The 15,686-nt window shown below is 44.7% G+C and overlaps 1 protein-coding gene across 2 annotated transcripts in view; it reads left to right on the top strand.

Moving 5' to 3' along the window:
• Window positions 1–15,686, top strand: part of PLXNA1 (plexin A1) — a 551,734-nt gene that overhangs the window by 394,924 nt on the left and 141,124 nt on the right. For both annotated transcript variants that reach the window (XM_030205992.1, XM_030205991.1), the window contains exon 10: window positions 4,787–4,987. In XM_030205992.1, coding sequence (XP_030061852.1) covers window positions 4,787–4,987 — 201 coding nt within the window. The remainder of the gene's footprint in view (window positions 1–4,786; window positions 4,988–15,686) is intronic.

Raw genomic sequence — 15,686 nt, 5'->3', positions numbered from 1 at the left:
GACAGGAGTGAGTGGGCATTGCTTCTGCCTTTAGAAGGTATGTTTGTGGGGGGCCACTAGACATCAGGGAATTTTTTTAAATATTGTGGGTAGGGGGTTGGATTGGGAAAGGGAGGGAACTGCTAGACTACCAGGCCTATAAAAAAATCTATTTTTTTAATGTCAGGGGCAGGGGGGTTGGGTTGTGACATGGAGAGGGAGGGAGCCATTAGGCTAGGCTACCAGGACTTTGAGTATTGGGGAGGGGGGGATACAGTAGCTTTTTTTTTATTGTCACCCTCCCTGTTAATTCATCAGTGGCAGTATTTTGAATGTTTATTGATTATTACATATCTGTGGTATATTTTCTCATTAATTTGTAATGGTAGAAGCTAAATTCTGAGCCATCGGCACATGGCTCTACCATGTGGTTTTCTGTATGTCTGGCACAGCACTTAATTTCGTACTGGTCCTGGTTATGAAAATAAAGCATCAGAACACACTATTGAGAAGGGAAGCCATAAGAGTATATTAAGACAGATGTGAGTCTGAAAACTTAAGCGGATTTATTACATCAGTTCAAATTTGGGGTTGGATTTTGCTGACATTTTATTTTGTAAAACGGATCCTCAGATTTTGTAATACCAGGTCTCTAACCTGACGTAGGGCTAGATGGGAAGAGATGGATGAGGGGAGAAAATTGTTTCAAAGCACAAAGTCTAGAAGCCAAACCTTTTCCCTTAAGATCTTTCCATATGTTCATTGTCTTTTCTGCTGAGTGGTCATTAAAGATTTTGCTTGTTGAGTAAGATAAGTCATTTGTCCTTTATGCACTGAGAGAGGCCTCAGTGCCTTGTAGCAGTGAGTGAAACTCTGCTAGCGTGGGGCATTAATCCTTCCCATTCCTCAATGTTAGAGTATTTGTTTGGGTAATCCAAGGCTTTAGGGAGACATTAAGGTTAGACCAGTCAACCATTCATACATATAGCCATTCTCTATAGACTGGGCCCCAGCTAAGTAAAGTGTTTAGCAGAGTGACATATTGCTGGACTCTTAATTGATTAGGCAGATGTAGACGAGGTTAGGGACTTGGAGGTATTAGGTTTCTCTGCAAGACATGATAAGCTGTTGCCTGGCTGTCATTCATGGATTGTGCTGGATTCACAGGTGCAAGCCAACATGCTCCATCACACATTACATGATTTGCTGGAAGCTATGGAAGGGAAGTGCCCACCTTTGGGGATCAATGGACATTCCTCTTTCAGATGTAATAATGTCTAATGTTCCATTGGTATTGTTTAACTGAGGTCACTCAACCAGGACATTATCACACAGGGGTTGATATTGAAAGTGGTTTAACCAGGCAAGAAGGTGTCACTGAATATCACTTCTAACCACCTAAGCTGGAACAGGCTATGGTGTGAGGCGCAGTTGGCACTTGCACGATTAAGTGCTGATATTCATCACTTAACCGGATAAAGTAACTGGAGAAATCAGGCCCCATAAATCTTAGTCCTATCTCTGTCCAGTTTCATCTGTCTGGTTAAAGTTCTGCAGCCAGGAGGTAACCCTCCAGGTTTAAAAAAATTTTTTTTCTGGAAAAGACGTGCTTGTGCTGGGCAGGCAGACATTCAGAGTGCCAGAGGAAGGAATGCCAGTCCTCCCCTCCCCCACCCCCCACCTCCACTCTTTACAGTTTATAGACTCTACTTGGAGATTGTCTGGAGACTCCAGGTCCCTAAGCGAAGTAGCAATTTCTGTCTGCAGCTGGCATTTGTTGCAAAACATGCTATTCTTACTCTTCCCCTCCCCCCCCCCCTTTTGGACACACAGCAGGTCCTGGGTGTAGAATCCACAGCCCTCTCCAGCTATGGCCTCTAGAGGGAGCTCCTGCAAGTAGGGCTATGCTGTTGCATCATTTATTGCTGAGTCCAGCCCTTGGGAGAATAGAGCTGTTTTTCAGTCTGAACTGTTTATTTTTTACATCTCCCCGAATCTCTCATGGCTTAGGTGGGAATTCAGTGGGGAACTGATGTGTACAGGCTTGAGAAGTTTACCTGCACCTAGTGGTTCTTAGAAATTAGCTGTGAGCTCCTGTTTCTCTTTTAGTATCCCCCCCCCCCCCCCCTCCAACCGATAGAAAATTGGATTCTCTATAGGTTGTGATACCTGTAATTGGTCCAGCATGAGAATTGCAGAGGCCCCTAAACGTGAGCTTTGCAGAACACACTTCTTAGATCATTTTTACATTGATCCAGTTAATTATCCCTGCAGCCTGCAAAGATTGCAGCACAAGATGCTATTATAATATTTAGAGCCCAGTCACAAACCCCCCTCACCATGATACGACCTTATGCAATACTGGTTTCAAAGTCCAACACTGAATTTTTTCCACAGTGGCCCTTGGTAAAGATTCACTTCTTGCTGAGGCTTGGTTTCTTATTGTTTCCTGGATCCTAAAATCGAAAAGTGCATTTAGTGTAGACAAGTGTTTCCTAAATCTGGTCCTGGAGTACCCCTTGCCAGTTAAGTTTTCAGGATATAGACAGTAAGGTGTCATGTGGTAAATGTCTACGCACGTAGAATGACAACTACCGCTTGGTTTTTCCCTCAAAAATGAAATTACTGCAAGGGCTACGTGGTAGCCAGGCAGCAACTCAAAACTGGCGCGTGTTGAGCATGTGTAGGCAGCTTAGTAAAAGGGCCCCTCGATTTGTAGAATACTGACCTTTAAGGGCAATTATGCTTTATAACTGTAAATTAATTCCAGTTAACACCAGTATGGCCATTTCTTGGTTGCTGACGCCAATTAGCTTGCAATTTAACACTCGCTTTGCGGTATACCTGGAGCCGTTCTGTAACATATTTTACTTGTACTTTTTTATTTGGTATTTTTAAGTCTGTCAGGAAGCTTTTCTGCCTCTTTAATCATCCCCCCCCCCTTTCAGGTTTTGAGCAAGTATAACTGGCTAATAGAGGATGTATATATATTTCTTATCCCTATTAGCTATGTGTTTTGTTCTAAGTTCTTTTTTTGTGCCTGTCTGCACCAAACGCAAATATTTCTGTAAGAGGTACTTTGTTCTGAGTTGAAAATCACATATGATGTACATTTTTTATATCTGCACTGGTTTACCTATTCATAAAGATTGCACAGGTCTTTGGATAATCTTTATATTTACCACATATTGCACTAATCATCTGGTAATTCAGATTTTTGATTGTGTGTGTGTGTGTGTGTGTATATATATATATATATATATATATATATATACATACTAGTAAAAGAAGCCCGTTCTGTAGAGGAATGAAACGGGCGCTAGCAAGATTCCACGCCCCCCCTCCCTAACTCCCTCTCTCCCTGTCGTCCAAGTTCCAGCCCCCCTCCCTTCTGAGTTCCATGGACCCCTCCCCTCTGAGTCCCATGGCTCCCCTCCCTCTGTCCCTCTCTCTGGCCCTCTCTGTAGTCTGAGTTCCAGCCCCCCTCCCTCCATCTCCTCTGAGTTGCAGGACCCCCCCTACAAGAATTGGTTGTTAGTACCCAAATAATTAGGTTGCACACACCCAAATTTCAGCAACAACTAAGCGTTAAATTGTGTGCTCAAGGTTATAGAATTTGGGGATAATGGATTATATGCAAAAGGGTCTATTATAAAACATAGACCGATACACATATATAAAAACAAAGAAATAATTTATTCAAACCAAGATAAAAGCAGCATATATGTATAATATCTATCTATCTATCTATCTATCTATCTATCTATCTATCTATCTATCTATCTATCTATATCTTAACTTGAGATGATGTTATCACTATTTTTATGTTTTTATTTGTAGTTTTACCCCTGACGCAGCCTGAAGGCGAAACATGGCCACGTCGGGTACTGCTTTTATCTTGGTTTGAATAAATTATTTCTTTGTTTTTATATATGTGTATCGGTCTACTTTTTATAATAGACTTTTATGTAGCAAGTAGACTGTTGCCTTTTTTGTTTTTCTTTATAAGCAAAAGGGGCCGCTGATTTAAAAAGAAAATGCTCACACCTTCATGCAACACCAAATGCATTAGTGCTTTTGAATACTGGGCTGCAGCTATTTTGACTACAGTTTTGTTTATTCAGCATTGAATATACCATCTTCATATCAATACAGTCGGGCGGTGTACAGACTGCTTCAAAGCCAGAAAGCAGCTGCTGCAGCTGGAGTTTTTAAAAATGACAACCACAGCTGTTGAATGTCAGGCTGTTTCTTTCTGGGTGTTGAAGGGGGGCAGTACTGTAGCGAGGGTGCCTGACACCTGGGGCGGGTCGCCGCTGCGCACCACCCCCCGGGTGCAGGGCACAGCGCCCCCCCTCCAGTCCGCACCCCCCCGAATGGTAGATGATGCGGGTTATACATTTTTAAAAATAAACAGCTTTTTTGCATCTTGTTTTCGCTTCTTATACTGTATTGTTCAGGGTGATCAACTGTCAGGAAATTTACTGAGAGCAAAACAAAAATATTCAATAAATAAACTCTCATGTCTGTAAAACCTTCTTGAGTGATGGGTTCATATCTCCGGTACCGTCAATTTAAGTTCTGTCTGGCCTCTGTGGTTGGAAATTGGGGATTTTGCGGATAAAGGGGTGAATCTCTGCACAGTAAGTCCAACTGTGAACAAAGTGGTGATGATAACTTAACTTTGTACTGAAAGTCTGCCAGGCTTCTGCTTTTTATTTTTACTGACAAAATCAGTATCAGGAATAAATATTTTTGGAGCCTGTCACTGTGCCTCTCACGTGCTGATGTTTTCTTGTCTCTGCAGAACTGTCCACAAATCCTCCCTTCCACCCAAATCTACATCCCAGTGGGGGTGGTGAAACCCATCACACTGACCGCCAAGAATCTCCCCCAGCCGCAGTCCGGCCAGCGCAACTACGAGTGCATCTTCCACATCCCAGGGAGCGTGACGCGAGTGACGGCTCTGCGCTTCAATAGCACCAGTATTCAGTGCCAGAACACATCGGTAAGACTTGCCCACCATATTTTGCTCTCCTAGGGGCATCCTGTGCCTCAAAGCTTCACATGGGCCTTTCCATAATTCTGCTCCTCTGTGCACATTTCAAGAGAAACTCAAGCAGCAACTTCTCCCTGTGTCTGTCTATTGAAGTTTATTGTGAGACACAAAGTTATAAACTAAAAGCTTTACTTCTGAAATCCTCTGAGTATGTGCACTCTTATCTGATTGGTTCCAGTTGTATGACATCACTTGACGTCACTTGCTGACATATACTCATCTCTATGGGGACAGATCAGATTCTGTTTTGTGTGGAGAAACTTGCAAACATGGCCGCCCTGAGGGATTACGTGGTTTTATGGCACGTGAACACATTGATCCAGTCCGGTTTTTGCTTCCATTGAAAGCAATGGAAGTAAAACCCAGACTGGCTCAATCTGTCCTTTTTTTTTCTGGAGCCATATGGTAACCCTATACGTGACGGCAGATGATGTTAGCTATGCAGCTGCTCAGAACGTTTCCAAAATGATGATTTGCAAGTAGACATGAAAGCTGGAGGAGAAGGAGGGTCTTCACTCTTGATTAGTGAATTTTTGGAAAGTTGCTTAGTGAACAGAGGGTAGACTTTTATAGAGAAGGTTGTTAACACTGAAGCGTTTTAGTCTACGGTGTGAAATTATGACATAAGTGTCCGTGGAATGTCTTCTGGAAAACAGGCTTGGTGACAGACACACTGGGGTCCTGGGCACAGTGCTCGTATCAGAGGATTGCAACTAGAACAATTTCTCTGGGCTGCAGTGCCATATGGAGCCCCAGGCCTATTCAAACTAAAGGAGGCACAGCCTGCTAGTGAGCTTTGGACCCACTCTCAGATTTCTGCCTTGAGCTCCAACAAGCCAGGACAAAAACTAAGGATATTTCTCAACTGGTGCCTGGTGCCCCAGAGCTTTTCCAAGAGCAGCCTTGTAATGGTATGGCGGCTAGTCAGTTGCCCTCCTTGCTCCTCCCCCATCCAAAACTGGCTCTCTGCACCTGGCCTTATGCTAAATTGGTGCATCAGGCAAGAAGTTGCCTTCTATATAATATGGAGGAACAGGTGTTGCTCAGTATTAATGTGAAATATGAATTGAATAGAGACTGGAACTATGCCAAAATTTCCCAGCAGTGGTAGCTGGATTTAGAACAGTTACATTCCTCCCTCCCTCCAGCCCTTTCCTCTTCCAGTCACAGTTTTCAGGTGCCGTCTTGATGGAAGCCCTCTGAGAAAATGTGCTTCCATCAGGTGACTGGAAACGAGAGATAGCTGGTTTCCTACTTCCTCACAGGTTCATCCGATTCTGTGAAAGTCTGATAGAGGAAATGGGTTTAGATTGAGATAGTTAACATGACACTGGTTGGCCAGTGGTGAAAGGAAATGGGATTTGATGTACTGTCAGTTGACTTGCCAAGAGTTACAAGGAGCTGCAGTGGGAATTAAACCCAGTTCTCCTAGTTCTCAGGCCACTGCACTTAACTGTTAGTCTGCTCCTCCACTCCAGTGGTGCTTTCTGTCTTACAAGGGACTAAAGTTTACGAGATCAGGGTGGAGGGGGACTGGTGAGAAGATGAGTGTTTCAACAGCACGCAGGGCCAGTGCAAAGGTATTGGGCGCCCCAGGGAAGCCTTCAGCTTATGCCCCCCCCCCCCATTTAGTTTTGAGGCCCCATGCTGTTAAATATTAAACTTTGTTTCATGTGTGTGTGCATTTATCACATACGCACAAATAATGAGGGCAGTTTCCAAAAGTCATTGACCTAGGTGACTGGGCTGCTTGAAAATTCTCACCTTTCCTGCAGGTAAAAGTTCTTTGAGTTTGTCTGGCTGTCAGAATCTGTTTTATTGTTTTGCTTTGACTGCAGCTGCTCCTTGCTGCCCCCCCCCCCCTTGAAGCTGTCACTGTAGGCAACCGCCTAGTCTTTCCTAATGATAGCGCAGACCCTGCACACTTGGACATGAGATTTGGAAATGAGAATACAATCTCAGCTCCCACAGCTGTCCGCGGTCCTGGACATGGAACAAAGACACCAGGCAAAACAATCTGCTTGGGCAGCACTTTTTAAGCTGACAGGCAGAGGCTGTTCCCCTTGTGATTTCATGAGAAGCAATAAACAATAAATAGCTTTGTTGTTGTACCCATTGCCCCTGGGAACACTTAACTTTGATACACAGAGTGGTGTGCTTCCCTGCACTGTGTGTGTGTGCGTGTGTCTCTCTGTGGCATGAAAGCACCCATATACACATGAGTATGACAGGAGAGGGGGAACCTGCCCTCAAATGTCAGCTCTTCAGCAGCAGAATAAATGCTTTCTGCTCCCTCACTCCTAACCAACCATGCGGTCATTTCACTGCCAGCATTTACAAAGATTTATATCATGGTGCTGTACTGAAGAGCTGACATTTGCAGCTGGTCCTCCCCTCTCCTTGAATATTGTGCTCAATTCTGGTCGCCGCATCTCAAAAAAGATATAGTGGAATTAGAAAAGGTACAGAGAAGGGTGACGAAAATGATAAAGGGGATGAGACGACTTCCCTATGAGGAAAGGCTAAAGCAGCTAGGGCTGTTCAGCTTGGAGAAAAGACGGCTGAGGGGAGATATGATAGAGGTCTATAAAATAATGAGTGAAGTGGAACGAGTAGACGTGAATTGCTTGTTTACTCTTTCCAAAAATACTAGGACTAGGGGGCACACAATGAAGCTACAAAGTAGTAAATTTAATACGAATCGGAGAAAATTTCCTTCACTCAACATGTAATTAAACTCTGGAATTCGTTGTCAGAGAATGTAGTAAAAGCAATTAGCTTAGCGGGTTTTAAAAAAGGTTCGGACGGCTTCCTAAAGGAAAAGTCCATAGGCCATTATTAAAATGGACTTTGGGAAAATCTGCTGTTTATTTCTGGGATAAGCAGCATAAAATGTATTGAGTTTTCTGGGATCTTGCCGGGTACTTGTGACCCGAATTGGCCACTGTTGGAAACAAAATGCTGGGCTTGATGGACCTTTGGTCTGTCTCACTGTGGCAATGCTTATGTACTTATATACCATGGTGCTGTACTGAAGAGCTGACATTTGCAGCAGGTCCTCCCTTTCCACTTGTAATCCAGCTCTGTACATGGATGCCTTCATGCCAGGCCTTGGCTGATGCCCTCGAGGGAGGAAGATGCCTTGGTCAAGCCATTCCTCCTGGCCTAAATCTTGCAAGAGGGATAAGCCCGTGGGCTTTAGTGAGCCTGCTGTAGTCTGGCTCGGCTGATAAAAATGTGAGATCCGTCTTTGTACAATTCCTCCCCTGCACCATCTTTACTTTTCTTCTTACAGAATGAGGAGCAGTGTTTGCTCTGTGATAATAATCCATAGTGTTGAGAGGCTTCTCTTTAAAACGATTATCTGCAGTCTCGAAGATACCCCGTGTCTCAGGGATTGAATTTTTCTTTCAGCTGTCAAGAGGGCAGCACTGTGAAATACTGACTGGGCACAATAACTAAGGCGAAGCACCAGATGGGGTAGGAACCCCAAAGTCCTGCATCTTCTCCAGGCTCTGTCAAAATGATCTGCCTCTGAAATTTCTTGTGCTGCTAGAGGTGGTACTGAAGGTGCTGGTCCAGCCTGTATCCATAGAACTGCAGGCGAACAGACAGAGTACTTGCTGCTTTCAAAACTGTGCGGATACTTGCAGTGTACCCCAGATTTTGTTCCCAATGCATCCTTTCTTAAACAACAGAATGGAGAAATAGAATAATGACAGCTGTGCCCTCAAAAGAGGAAACAAAGCACATCATCCTGCCTTTATTTATGTTTTTTTGTGCTTTTCTGCTTCCGGGAAAAAAAGAAGTCATTCGATTTGCAAGCTAAGACTGTTTTAATGTGTCCTGCCACCTTTGATCTAATTAACGGTGTTGCTGTGCTGTTGATCAGTGGTAATTTGCAGTGACATCATTTGATGCCTCCATAGCATGGACAGGACACAAAGATTAGAATGACCTGGGGGAAAGAGAAGGGCAGCTTAAAAACCTTAGTGGAAAATGCTCAGCTACAATAACGTGAGACCAGCCAAAAGAAGAATGAAGCGGAGTACCTGGGTGAGATGGTATTTTGAGACTCGTACCTGTAGGTGAAACCGCTGTTTTAATTAAATCATTAAAAGTGGCATTGAAGGAGTGTCTCACAGATCTTTACAGACGCGGTTGCTGCAAAAGTTACTTAATAAAAGTCATTTGCCACACACATGTAGTTGGTTATAGTTGCTAATTACTCAAAATACAGAGAAACTAATTACAATTCCTGTTCCCAAGGACACGCTGCACATGAAGGCAGTGAGAGGGAACTGCTAAAGCTGGTACATTAGCGGCTTTCTTTGAATTTCTCAGCTCTTAATCTGTTTTATCTCATTTCAAGGTGTTTTTTTTTGGGGGGGGGGGTGGGAGGAAGCTGCTGGCTTTGGATGTCTTGCTTTTAATTCAAGAAGGATTAAGAGAAATGTTTCTTGTTTAAGCAACAGGGGGAGAAATGTAAAAACTGAAATTTGAACTTACATGTTATGGCAAACTAATTAGTGGCACGATTTAATTAGGTAAACAGCAGAGCTGTCCTTATGTCTCTTAGGTCTAGAAGTTTCTTTACAAAGTTCATTATTGATGGACTGTGGAGCTTTTCAGGCTGCTGGTTGATTAGCCCGTGGAGAAGTACAATTTGGGCCTCTCAAAGTGACTCGCTGAACACTAAATTCAAAGAGGAGATGCAAGCCTTTCATTTTACAGGTATATTCCACTGCCCTGTAATTGACTTGATGTGGGGCTTAAAATCCCTTGTTCATCTTCAGTTATAAGGGGGGGGGGGGGGAATGGTCTACATCTTCCACAGAAATGCAAGCAAAGATGACCAAGGGTGGAAGAATACCAAATGCAAATGACCAGTCTGAACAAGGGAATAAGAGCTTTACAGTAAGTTTATTAGGACCCAACATGGTCCATGTTTCAGCAAAATGCCTTCCTCAGGGGTCACGGAAGAAGCAGCAATTCAGTAACACAGCGGATACCACCTCCTGTCGAGCCACATCAATACCGGAAGAAGAACGGTGAAACTAGTATCACAGCTTTGGGATCCAGATGTGCTCAGTCTCATGCATTGTGCATAAGTCTCACACAGTTAGAAGGGTCTCACCCTTTCACCAGTGAACCCCTCCTCTCATGTATTGGCCTGACTGAAGCAAAATGATCAACGGGGTTCTTCAGACCTCTCCAGCAAGGAATTGACGCCTGGACTGGATCAGCGGGATGCTAGTAAAGAGAATGAGTTGGGGGCTAATGGCTGAGGGGAGGAGAGAAGGTGATTGAGGCCAAAGATAGAGGAAGGCTGAGGGGTGGAAAAGAGTGATTGAGGCCAAGGGGATATGGAGTTGATGGGGGAGCAGATTTTGATGAAGGTCATTAGTTTGCTTGATGGGGGTGCGGAGAATCAGTGGAGATCAAAATGGACAAAAAGAATGCAGGGGATTTGTTGGACAATGGGAAACTGATGGAGGTTTAAAGGGAACGAGTTGCTGGGGAGCAGGAGACTGATGAAGGCCAGATGGGGCTTGCTGAGAGGATAGGTGATAGAGGCCAGATAGGGCTTTTTGGGACTCTGGGAAGATAGGTGATGGAGGCCAAAGGGGGGAAGTAGCTAGTGATGAAGGTCAAGGGGAGATTGCTGAAGGGCAGAAGATTGATAGAGGGAAGGGGGGAGATTCCTGGTGGGGGGGGGGGAGAAGATTAAAAAGGGAAGCTTTATGGGGGAGAGAGATTGATTGGGTGAGGCTAAGAGGAAGAGCTTGCTGATGAATTGGGGGAGGGAGGAAGACTGATATAGCCCAATGGGGGGAGATAGCTGGAGAGTGAGAGAATGATTGAGGCAAAGGGGTGGGAGGTGTATGGAAGAAGGGGAGAAAGTTGCTGGGGAAGGGGGAGCATAAGTGAGGACAAAGTGGGAGGTTGTTGGGCACAAGAGCAGGAGAATAATTGAGGCTGGGGGTAGGGTTGTTGTTGAAGGAAAAGAGGGAAGTTGCTTTGGGGAGAAGGAATTGATTGATGCCAAGAGGAGATTGCAGCAAATATTAAACCCTAGACACCAGAGAAATCTCACTCTTTGGCCTTCACTCAGTGGGTCACTGAATCTCAATCTTCGGGACGCACCACCCTTGACATCTCTGTGATTACTTTTATAGGGTAGTCATAAGAACATAAGAATAGTTATACTGGGTCAGACAAATGGTCCATCTAGCCCAGTAGCAGTGGCCAATCCAACAAAAGCCCAATTAGTAGCAATGTTAGTCATGGTGTAAAGATACCAGCAATGTATGAGTGGATTTGCAACTGGAAGGTAATAGGAGAGATGACGGCAGTAATTTGTAGTTATACGATGCCTTTCATATAAACAAGGCTTCAATGTAGGAGTCAAAATGATTGGGGGTTTTAAAGTCAACCCCTTCTTCACCACATTTAAGAACTTTGCTCAGTATTGGGGATTCTCGAGCACCTCCAGAGCTGTCACCTATGAGTTAACTGAAAAATGTACAAAAGTTGGCAAAAGTTCAGAAAATGATCTGAAAACCTTCCCCAGAAAACATTTTTCCATAGACATCCCCAGTAATTAGTTGAAGATTTTCTGCCTGTAGTTTGTTACTAGTCTCAGGTCTTCCTTTCATCAGCATTTTCTCTGGGCAGAGTATGTTTCAAGTGTATTGATTTCATGTTATACCACCCATTGGGTGTCTTCTGAGCTATTATGTCAAATAAAATTTAAATTAAAAGAAAAAGAGGAACTGCATTGGTTATAGAAAAGCTAAGAGACTAATTTGCCGAGGTCTCCAGATTCCCAGCTGGCCCATGACCCTGCAACACTCTTAAGGGAATTTGGGCTATTGAGCATTTCCTCCTGCTCCTTAGTTCCTTCAGTTCACTTGGAGCCAGAGCTGGGATTTGGCCCCCTGAGCTTTTATTCACAAGTATCCACAGATTTTAGCTGATTTTGTATCCCCTCTCTACTCACTTAGTCCAATCTTTGTAGCAACAGTCCTTGGGTGGGGGTCCGGGCACCAGGATACCTTGCAGAAGTCTGCAGTAATGGGAGAGACCAACAGCATGGGAGGAAAGCAGCAGTGGCAGCGACTTCGGTGAAAGTGGGAGGGAGGGAAGCAGCAGCAGCTTGGGTGACAGTGGGAGGGAGGGAGGAGGGGAAGTACGGAATCTGGACTCCCGATTTTGTTCTGAAATGAATCAATTTGAATCGCGTCGCCCAAAACGAATCAATGAGTCGACTCAGTTTGAGAATCGGACAACACTAGTCTTCAGTGCTTTGTTACTCATGCCCTCTAAGGGAGCAGAGAATTTATAGTAGATATTTGCATCTCAGTGTGTGTGGTTGGGTGTCTGTGATTATCCCCTGGATTCTATACACTGTGACCGAAATTGCGCCGGTTGTATTCTGGATTTGTGCACACAGTTTAGTTCCTTAACAAATCAATCAGCGCCGGTAATTGCCATTTATCAAGCAATTATTGACAATAATTGGCATTAATTCAAATTTACGTTCAGAACTTACTAGGTGTATTCTATTAAAGTGGTGCACGTAAATTCTAATGCACACTGCTAAAAAGAGGGCATGGCTATGAGAGTGGAATGGGCGGTCTGGGGGCATTCCAAAATTCTGCGCGCAGGGTTATAGAGTACACTCGTTCCATGCCTAATTTAGACGCCGGTATGTATGCCAAGTTTTAGTTGGTATAAATGATGCACCTAGAGTTAGGCACAGGCTTGGCCGTTAGGCATATTCTATAAACCCACCTAGGCCAGTGGCGTAGCCACAGGTGGGCCAGGGCCACCCACTTAGGGTTCAGGCCCACCTAACAGTAGCACACATTTAGTGGTAGCTGGTGGGGATCCCCAGCTCCACCAGCTGAAGACCTCCCCCTGATGGTAATGAAAATGCTACTCTACTTGATACTGGCACCTGCGCATGCTCTGTTTTCAGCGCATGCCTGCTGCAGACTGCCAAGGTGGAAAGAAGCATTTTCCCGCCAGCTGAGCTTTTCTTTTGGTGGTGGGGGGGGGGGGGAGAACACTTTGTGCCCACCCACTTCTTGCCTAGGCCCACCCAAAATCTGTTGTCTGGCTAAGCCCCTGGCCTAGGCGAATTCTATAAACCGCGCCTAAATCTAGGTGCTGTTTACAGAATATGCCTAGGTAGAAATATTTTCGGCACTGATTTTTCAGGCGTCATATATAGAATCTAATCCTATGCGTGTAAAAATGTGCGTTTAGAGTTTATGCTCCATGAGAGAACGGAGAAGCTGCATGGGGTGGGTGTGTTCATCCTGTGTGTCGGCATTCACAAGACTGGCTATGGATTTATGTTTTCAGAGCTCATGCCCAGCAGAGGAACAGATATGACATGGTGGGGGGGGGGGGGGGGGGGGATACGTCTGTGTTCCAGCTAAGCTGGGTCGATAAGGCCATGAAATCCCTGAAGGAAGTTCATTGCCCTGAATCTTGGTAGATTAATTCTGTTTACAGAGCTTTCCGGCCCAGAGGATATGGATCTAATTTCTTGATAGACAGGGCATCTTTGGGGGATGCTGCTATTCCCAGCCAGCCTGCTAGCTGTTCTCCTTTCTTTACACTCCAAGTGCATCACATATTTCTTGGTTTTATGGCTCTGCTGCTCTTTGGTTAGCCCCTCCACTCCCCTGAGAGTTGTGATCCTGAAGTCCTGCTTTGCAGTTAGCAGAAACCAATGAAAGAGGCCTTCCTGCTCACCTGCAGTGCTTTTTTTTTCTTCCTAGGACCTTGAATCTTTCTTTCTTAGAGAAACATTGGAAAGAAAAGATTTTCAGGTGTTCCTGGCAGGAGCAGAGGAACTTGACGTGTCCAGTGTGCGTCCTCTGGCTGACTGATTCCAAATAAATAGTATTTTTTCAGCAAATGTGTATAAGCTTCTTCCATTGCTATTTCAGTTCTATTAATGCTTGTGTTTATTCCTTTATGACCCCCCCCCCCCCCCCGAACTTCCTCTGTTTTCAACAGTTTACGCTCCGCTTCACACCAAGGAAAGCCTCTGGGGTTTGACAGTCTTTCTAACGTAGCTGATTGTGTTTGCACCAACACCGAGCAGAGTCACGTGTGCGCAGACTTTAAGCTATCGATGAAAAAGCTACTTGTAGTCATGCAAGGTCGGAAAACAGCAACACAGTGATCACAGACTTACAGTTTGCATTCTCAGACCTTAAGCTCGATTTTGCTTACTTGGGCCTGTGGTGTGAAATGAGCCATTGTGGCCAATGATGATGCTGGCCGCATCCACGTTTTCTAGTTTTTCTGCGAATCGGGAAAAACAAATTGTAGGTTTTACCTACTTGGCTGCAGTTGCTTTTTGTTTTTTTTTTCCCTAGGTGGACATCTAGTTTCATATTCAGTGGCTGGGTAACGCAAATCCTTGCATTACCTCCAGGGTAGAACTTATCAAACGTTCTGTGGTTACCACTGCATTTGCATGGCCATAGAAAACACATCCAAGCCCCCCCTCCCTCCCCCACCATCCAATGATGTCTCTGTGGAGGGCTGACACAGGTCAGGATCCCAAACGTAGGTTTTGCAACCATAGGAGCCAACGTTTCAAAATTATTGAGGGTGCTAAGCCCAGTGGAAATAACCCTTCCTTGGACACATCCAAGGAATTTTGTCAGTATTGGGGGTGCTCAAGCACCAACGGAGTCGGCTCCTATGTTTGCAACTTTATTTGTGGTCAGAACCCAAAATTTGAGGATCCCTTCTTTAGGGAGACTGGAAGTGTCAAGTTCCCTTAGGATGTGGAGTTTGCAGTAATAGTGAATCGGTTCAACCCATGGAAGCTGGAGCTGTTTAGTCAACCTGTGTTAACCCTGTGGAAAAGAGCATTGGGGAGGGAATGTTTTTCTTTAGTAGTGAGGTTATCTGTGTTTTTTTTTTTTTCTAATAGTGCGGTTGCCGCTGCCACGTCCGCTTTGAGGTATTGTATTGGACTGCCCTTAAATTCTTACCCCTGGTACCCTCCTCCCTCTCACCTCTTATCTGTGGATCCCAGCGAGCACTTCTTTGACCCTTCTGCCCAGGCTTTCTGCCAAGATTACCAATGCAGCCAGTACCTCTTAGAAAACAGTAAAGAGGTGTCCACTGATAAATTCAGCAGTAATTCCATTGCTAAAGGAGGACAGGGTACTTAGATGCAGAACACGCAGTTTATTTCAGCAATTCTTGCTTTCTCTTTTTTAAAAAAAAATATTTGTCTTTTCTCTGGCAAATTGCATATTTTAAGGTCACACGGGGGGGGGGGGGGGCGGGGGGGAGGGAGGAAGTGCCATAGATTGGAATACCAAGTGATGCTGAATTAAAATCTGATGTAAAATGAATGTGGTGACCCTCACTGCAGGCTAGACCCCATTCTAGGAAATGCAGAGTCTGAGTTTGCGCTGCAGAGCTGGGCAGGGAAAGGGGGGGAGGGGCACCTGCCCAGCACAAGCACACAGGTTTGGCGATTTCTTCTGGACTGCTGGTCCATATTGCGCCTGGCTTCGGGGAATGCCACACATGTTTCTGCACAAGACAAGTGAACATTAAGAATAATCAGATGCATTTAAGCTGTTCAAAACTCTGCCGCACG

This window comes from Microcaecilia unicolor, chromosome 6 (genome assembly GCF_901765095.1).
Source record: "Microcaecilia unicolor chromosome 6, aMicUni1.1, whole genome shotgun sequence".
Classification (NCBI taxonomy): Eukaryota; Metazoa; Chordata; class Amphibia; order Gymnophiona; family Siphonopidae; genus Microcaecilia; species Microcaecilia unicolor.
This window is presented reverse-complemented; position numbering and strand designations above follow the sequence as displayed.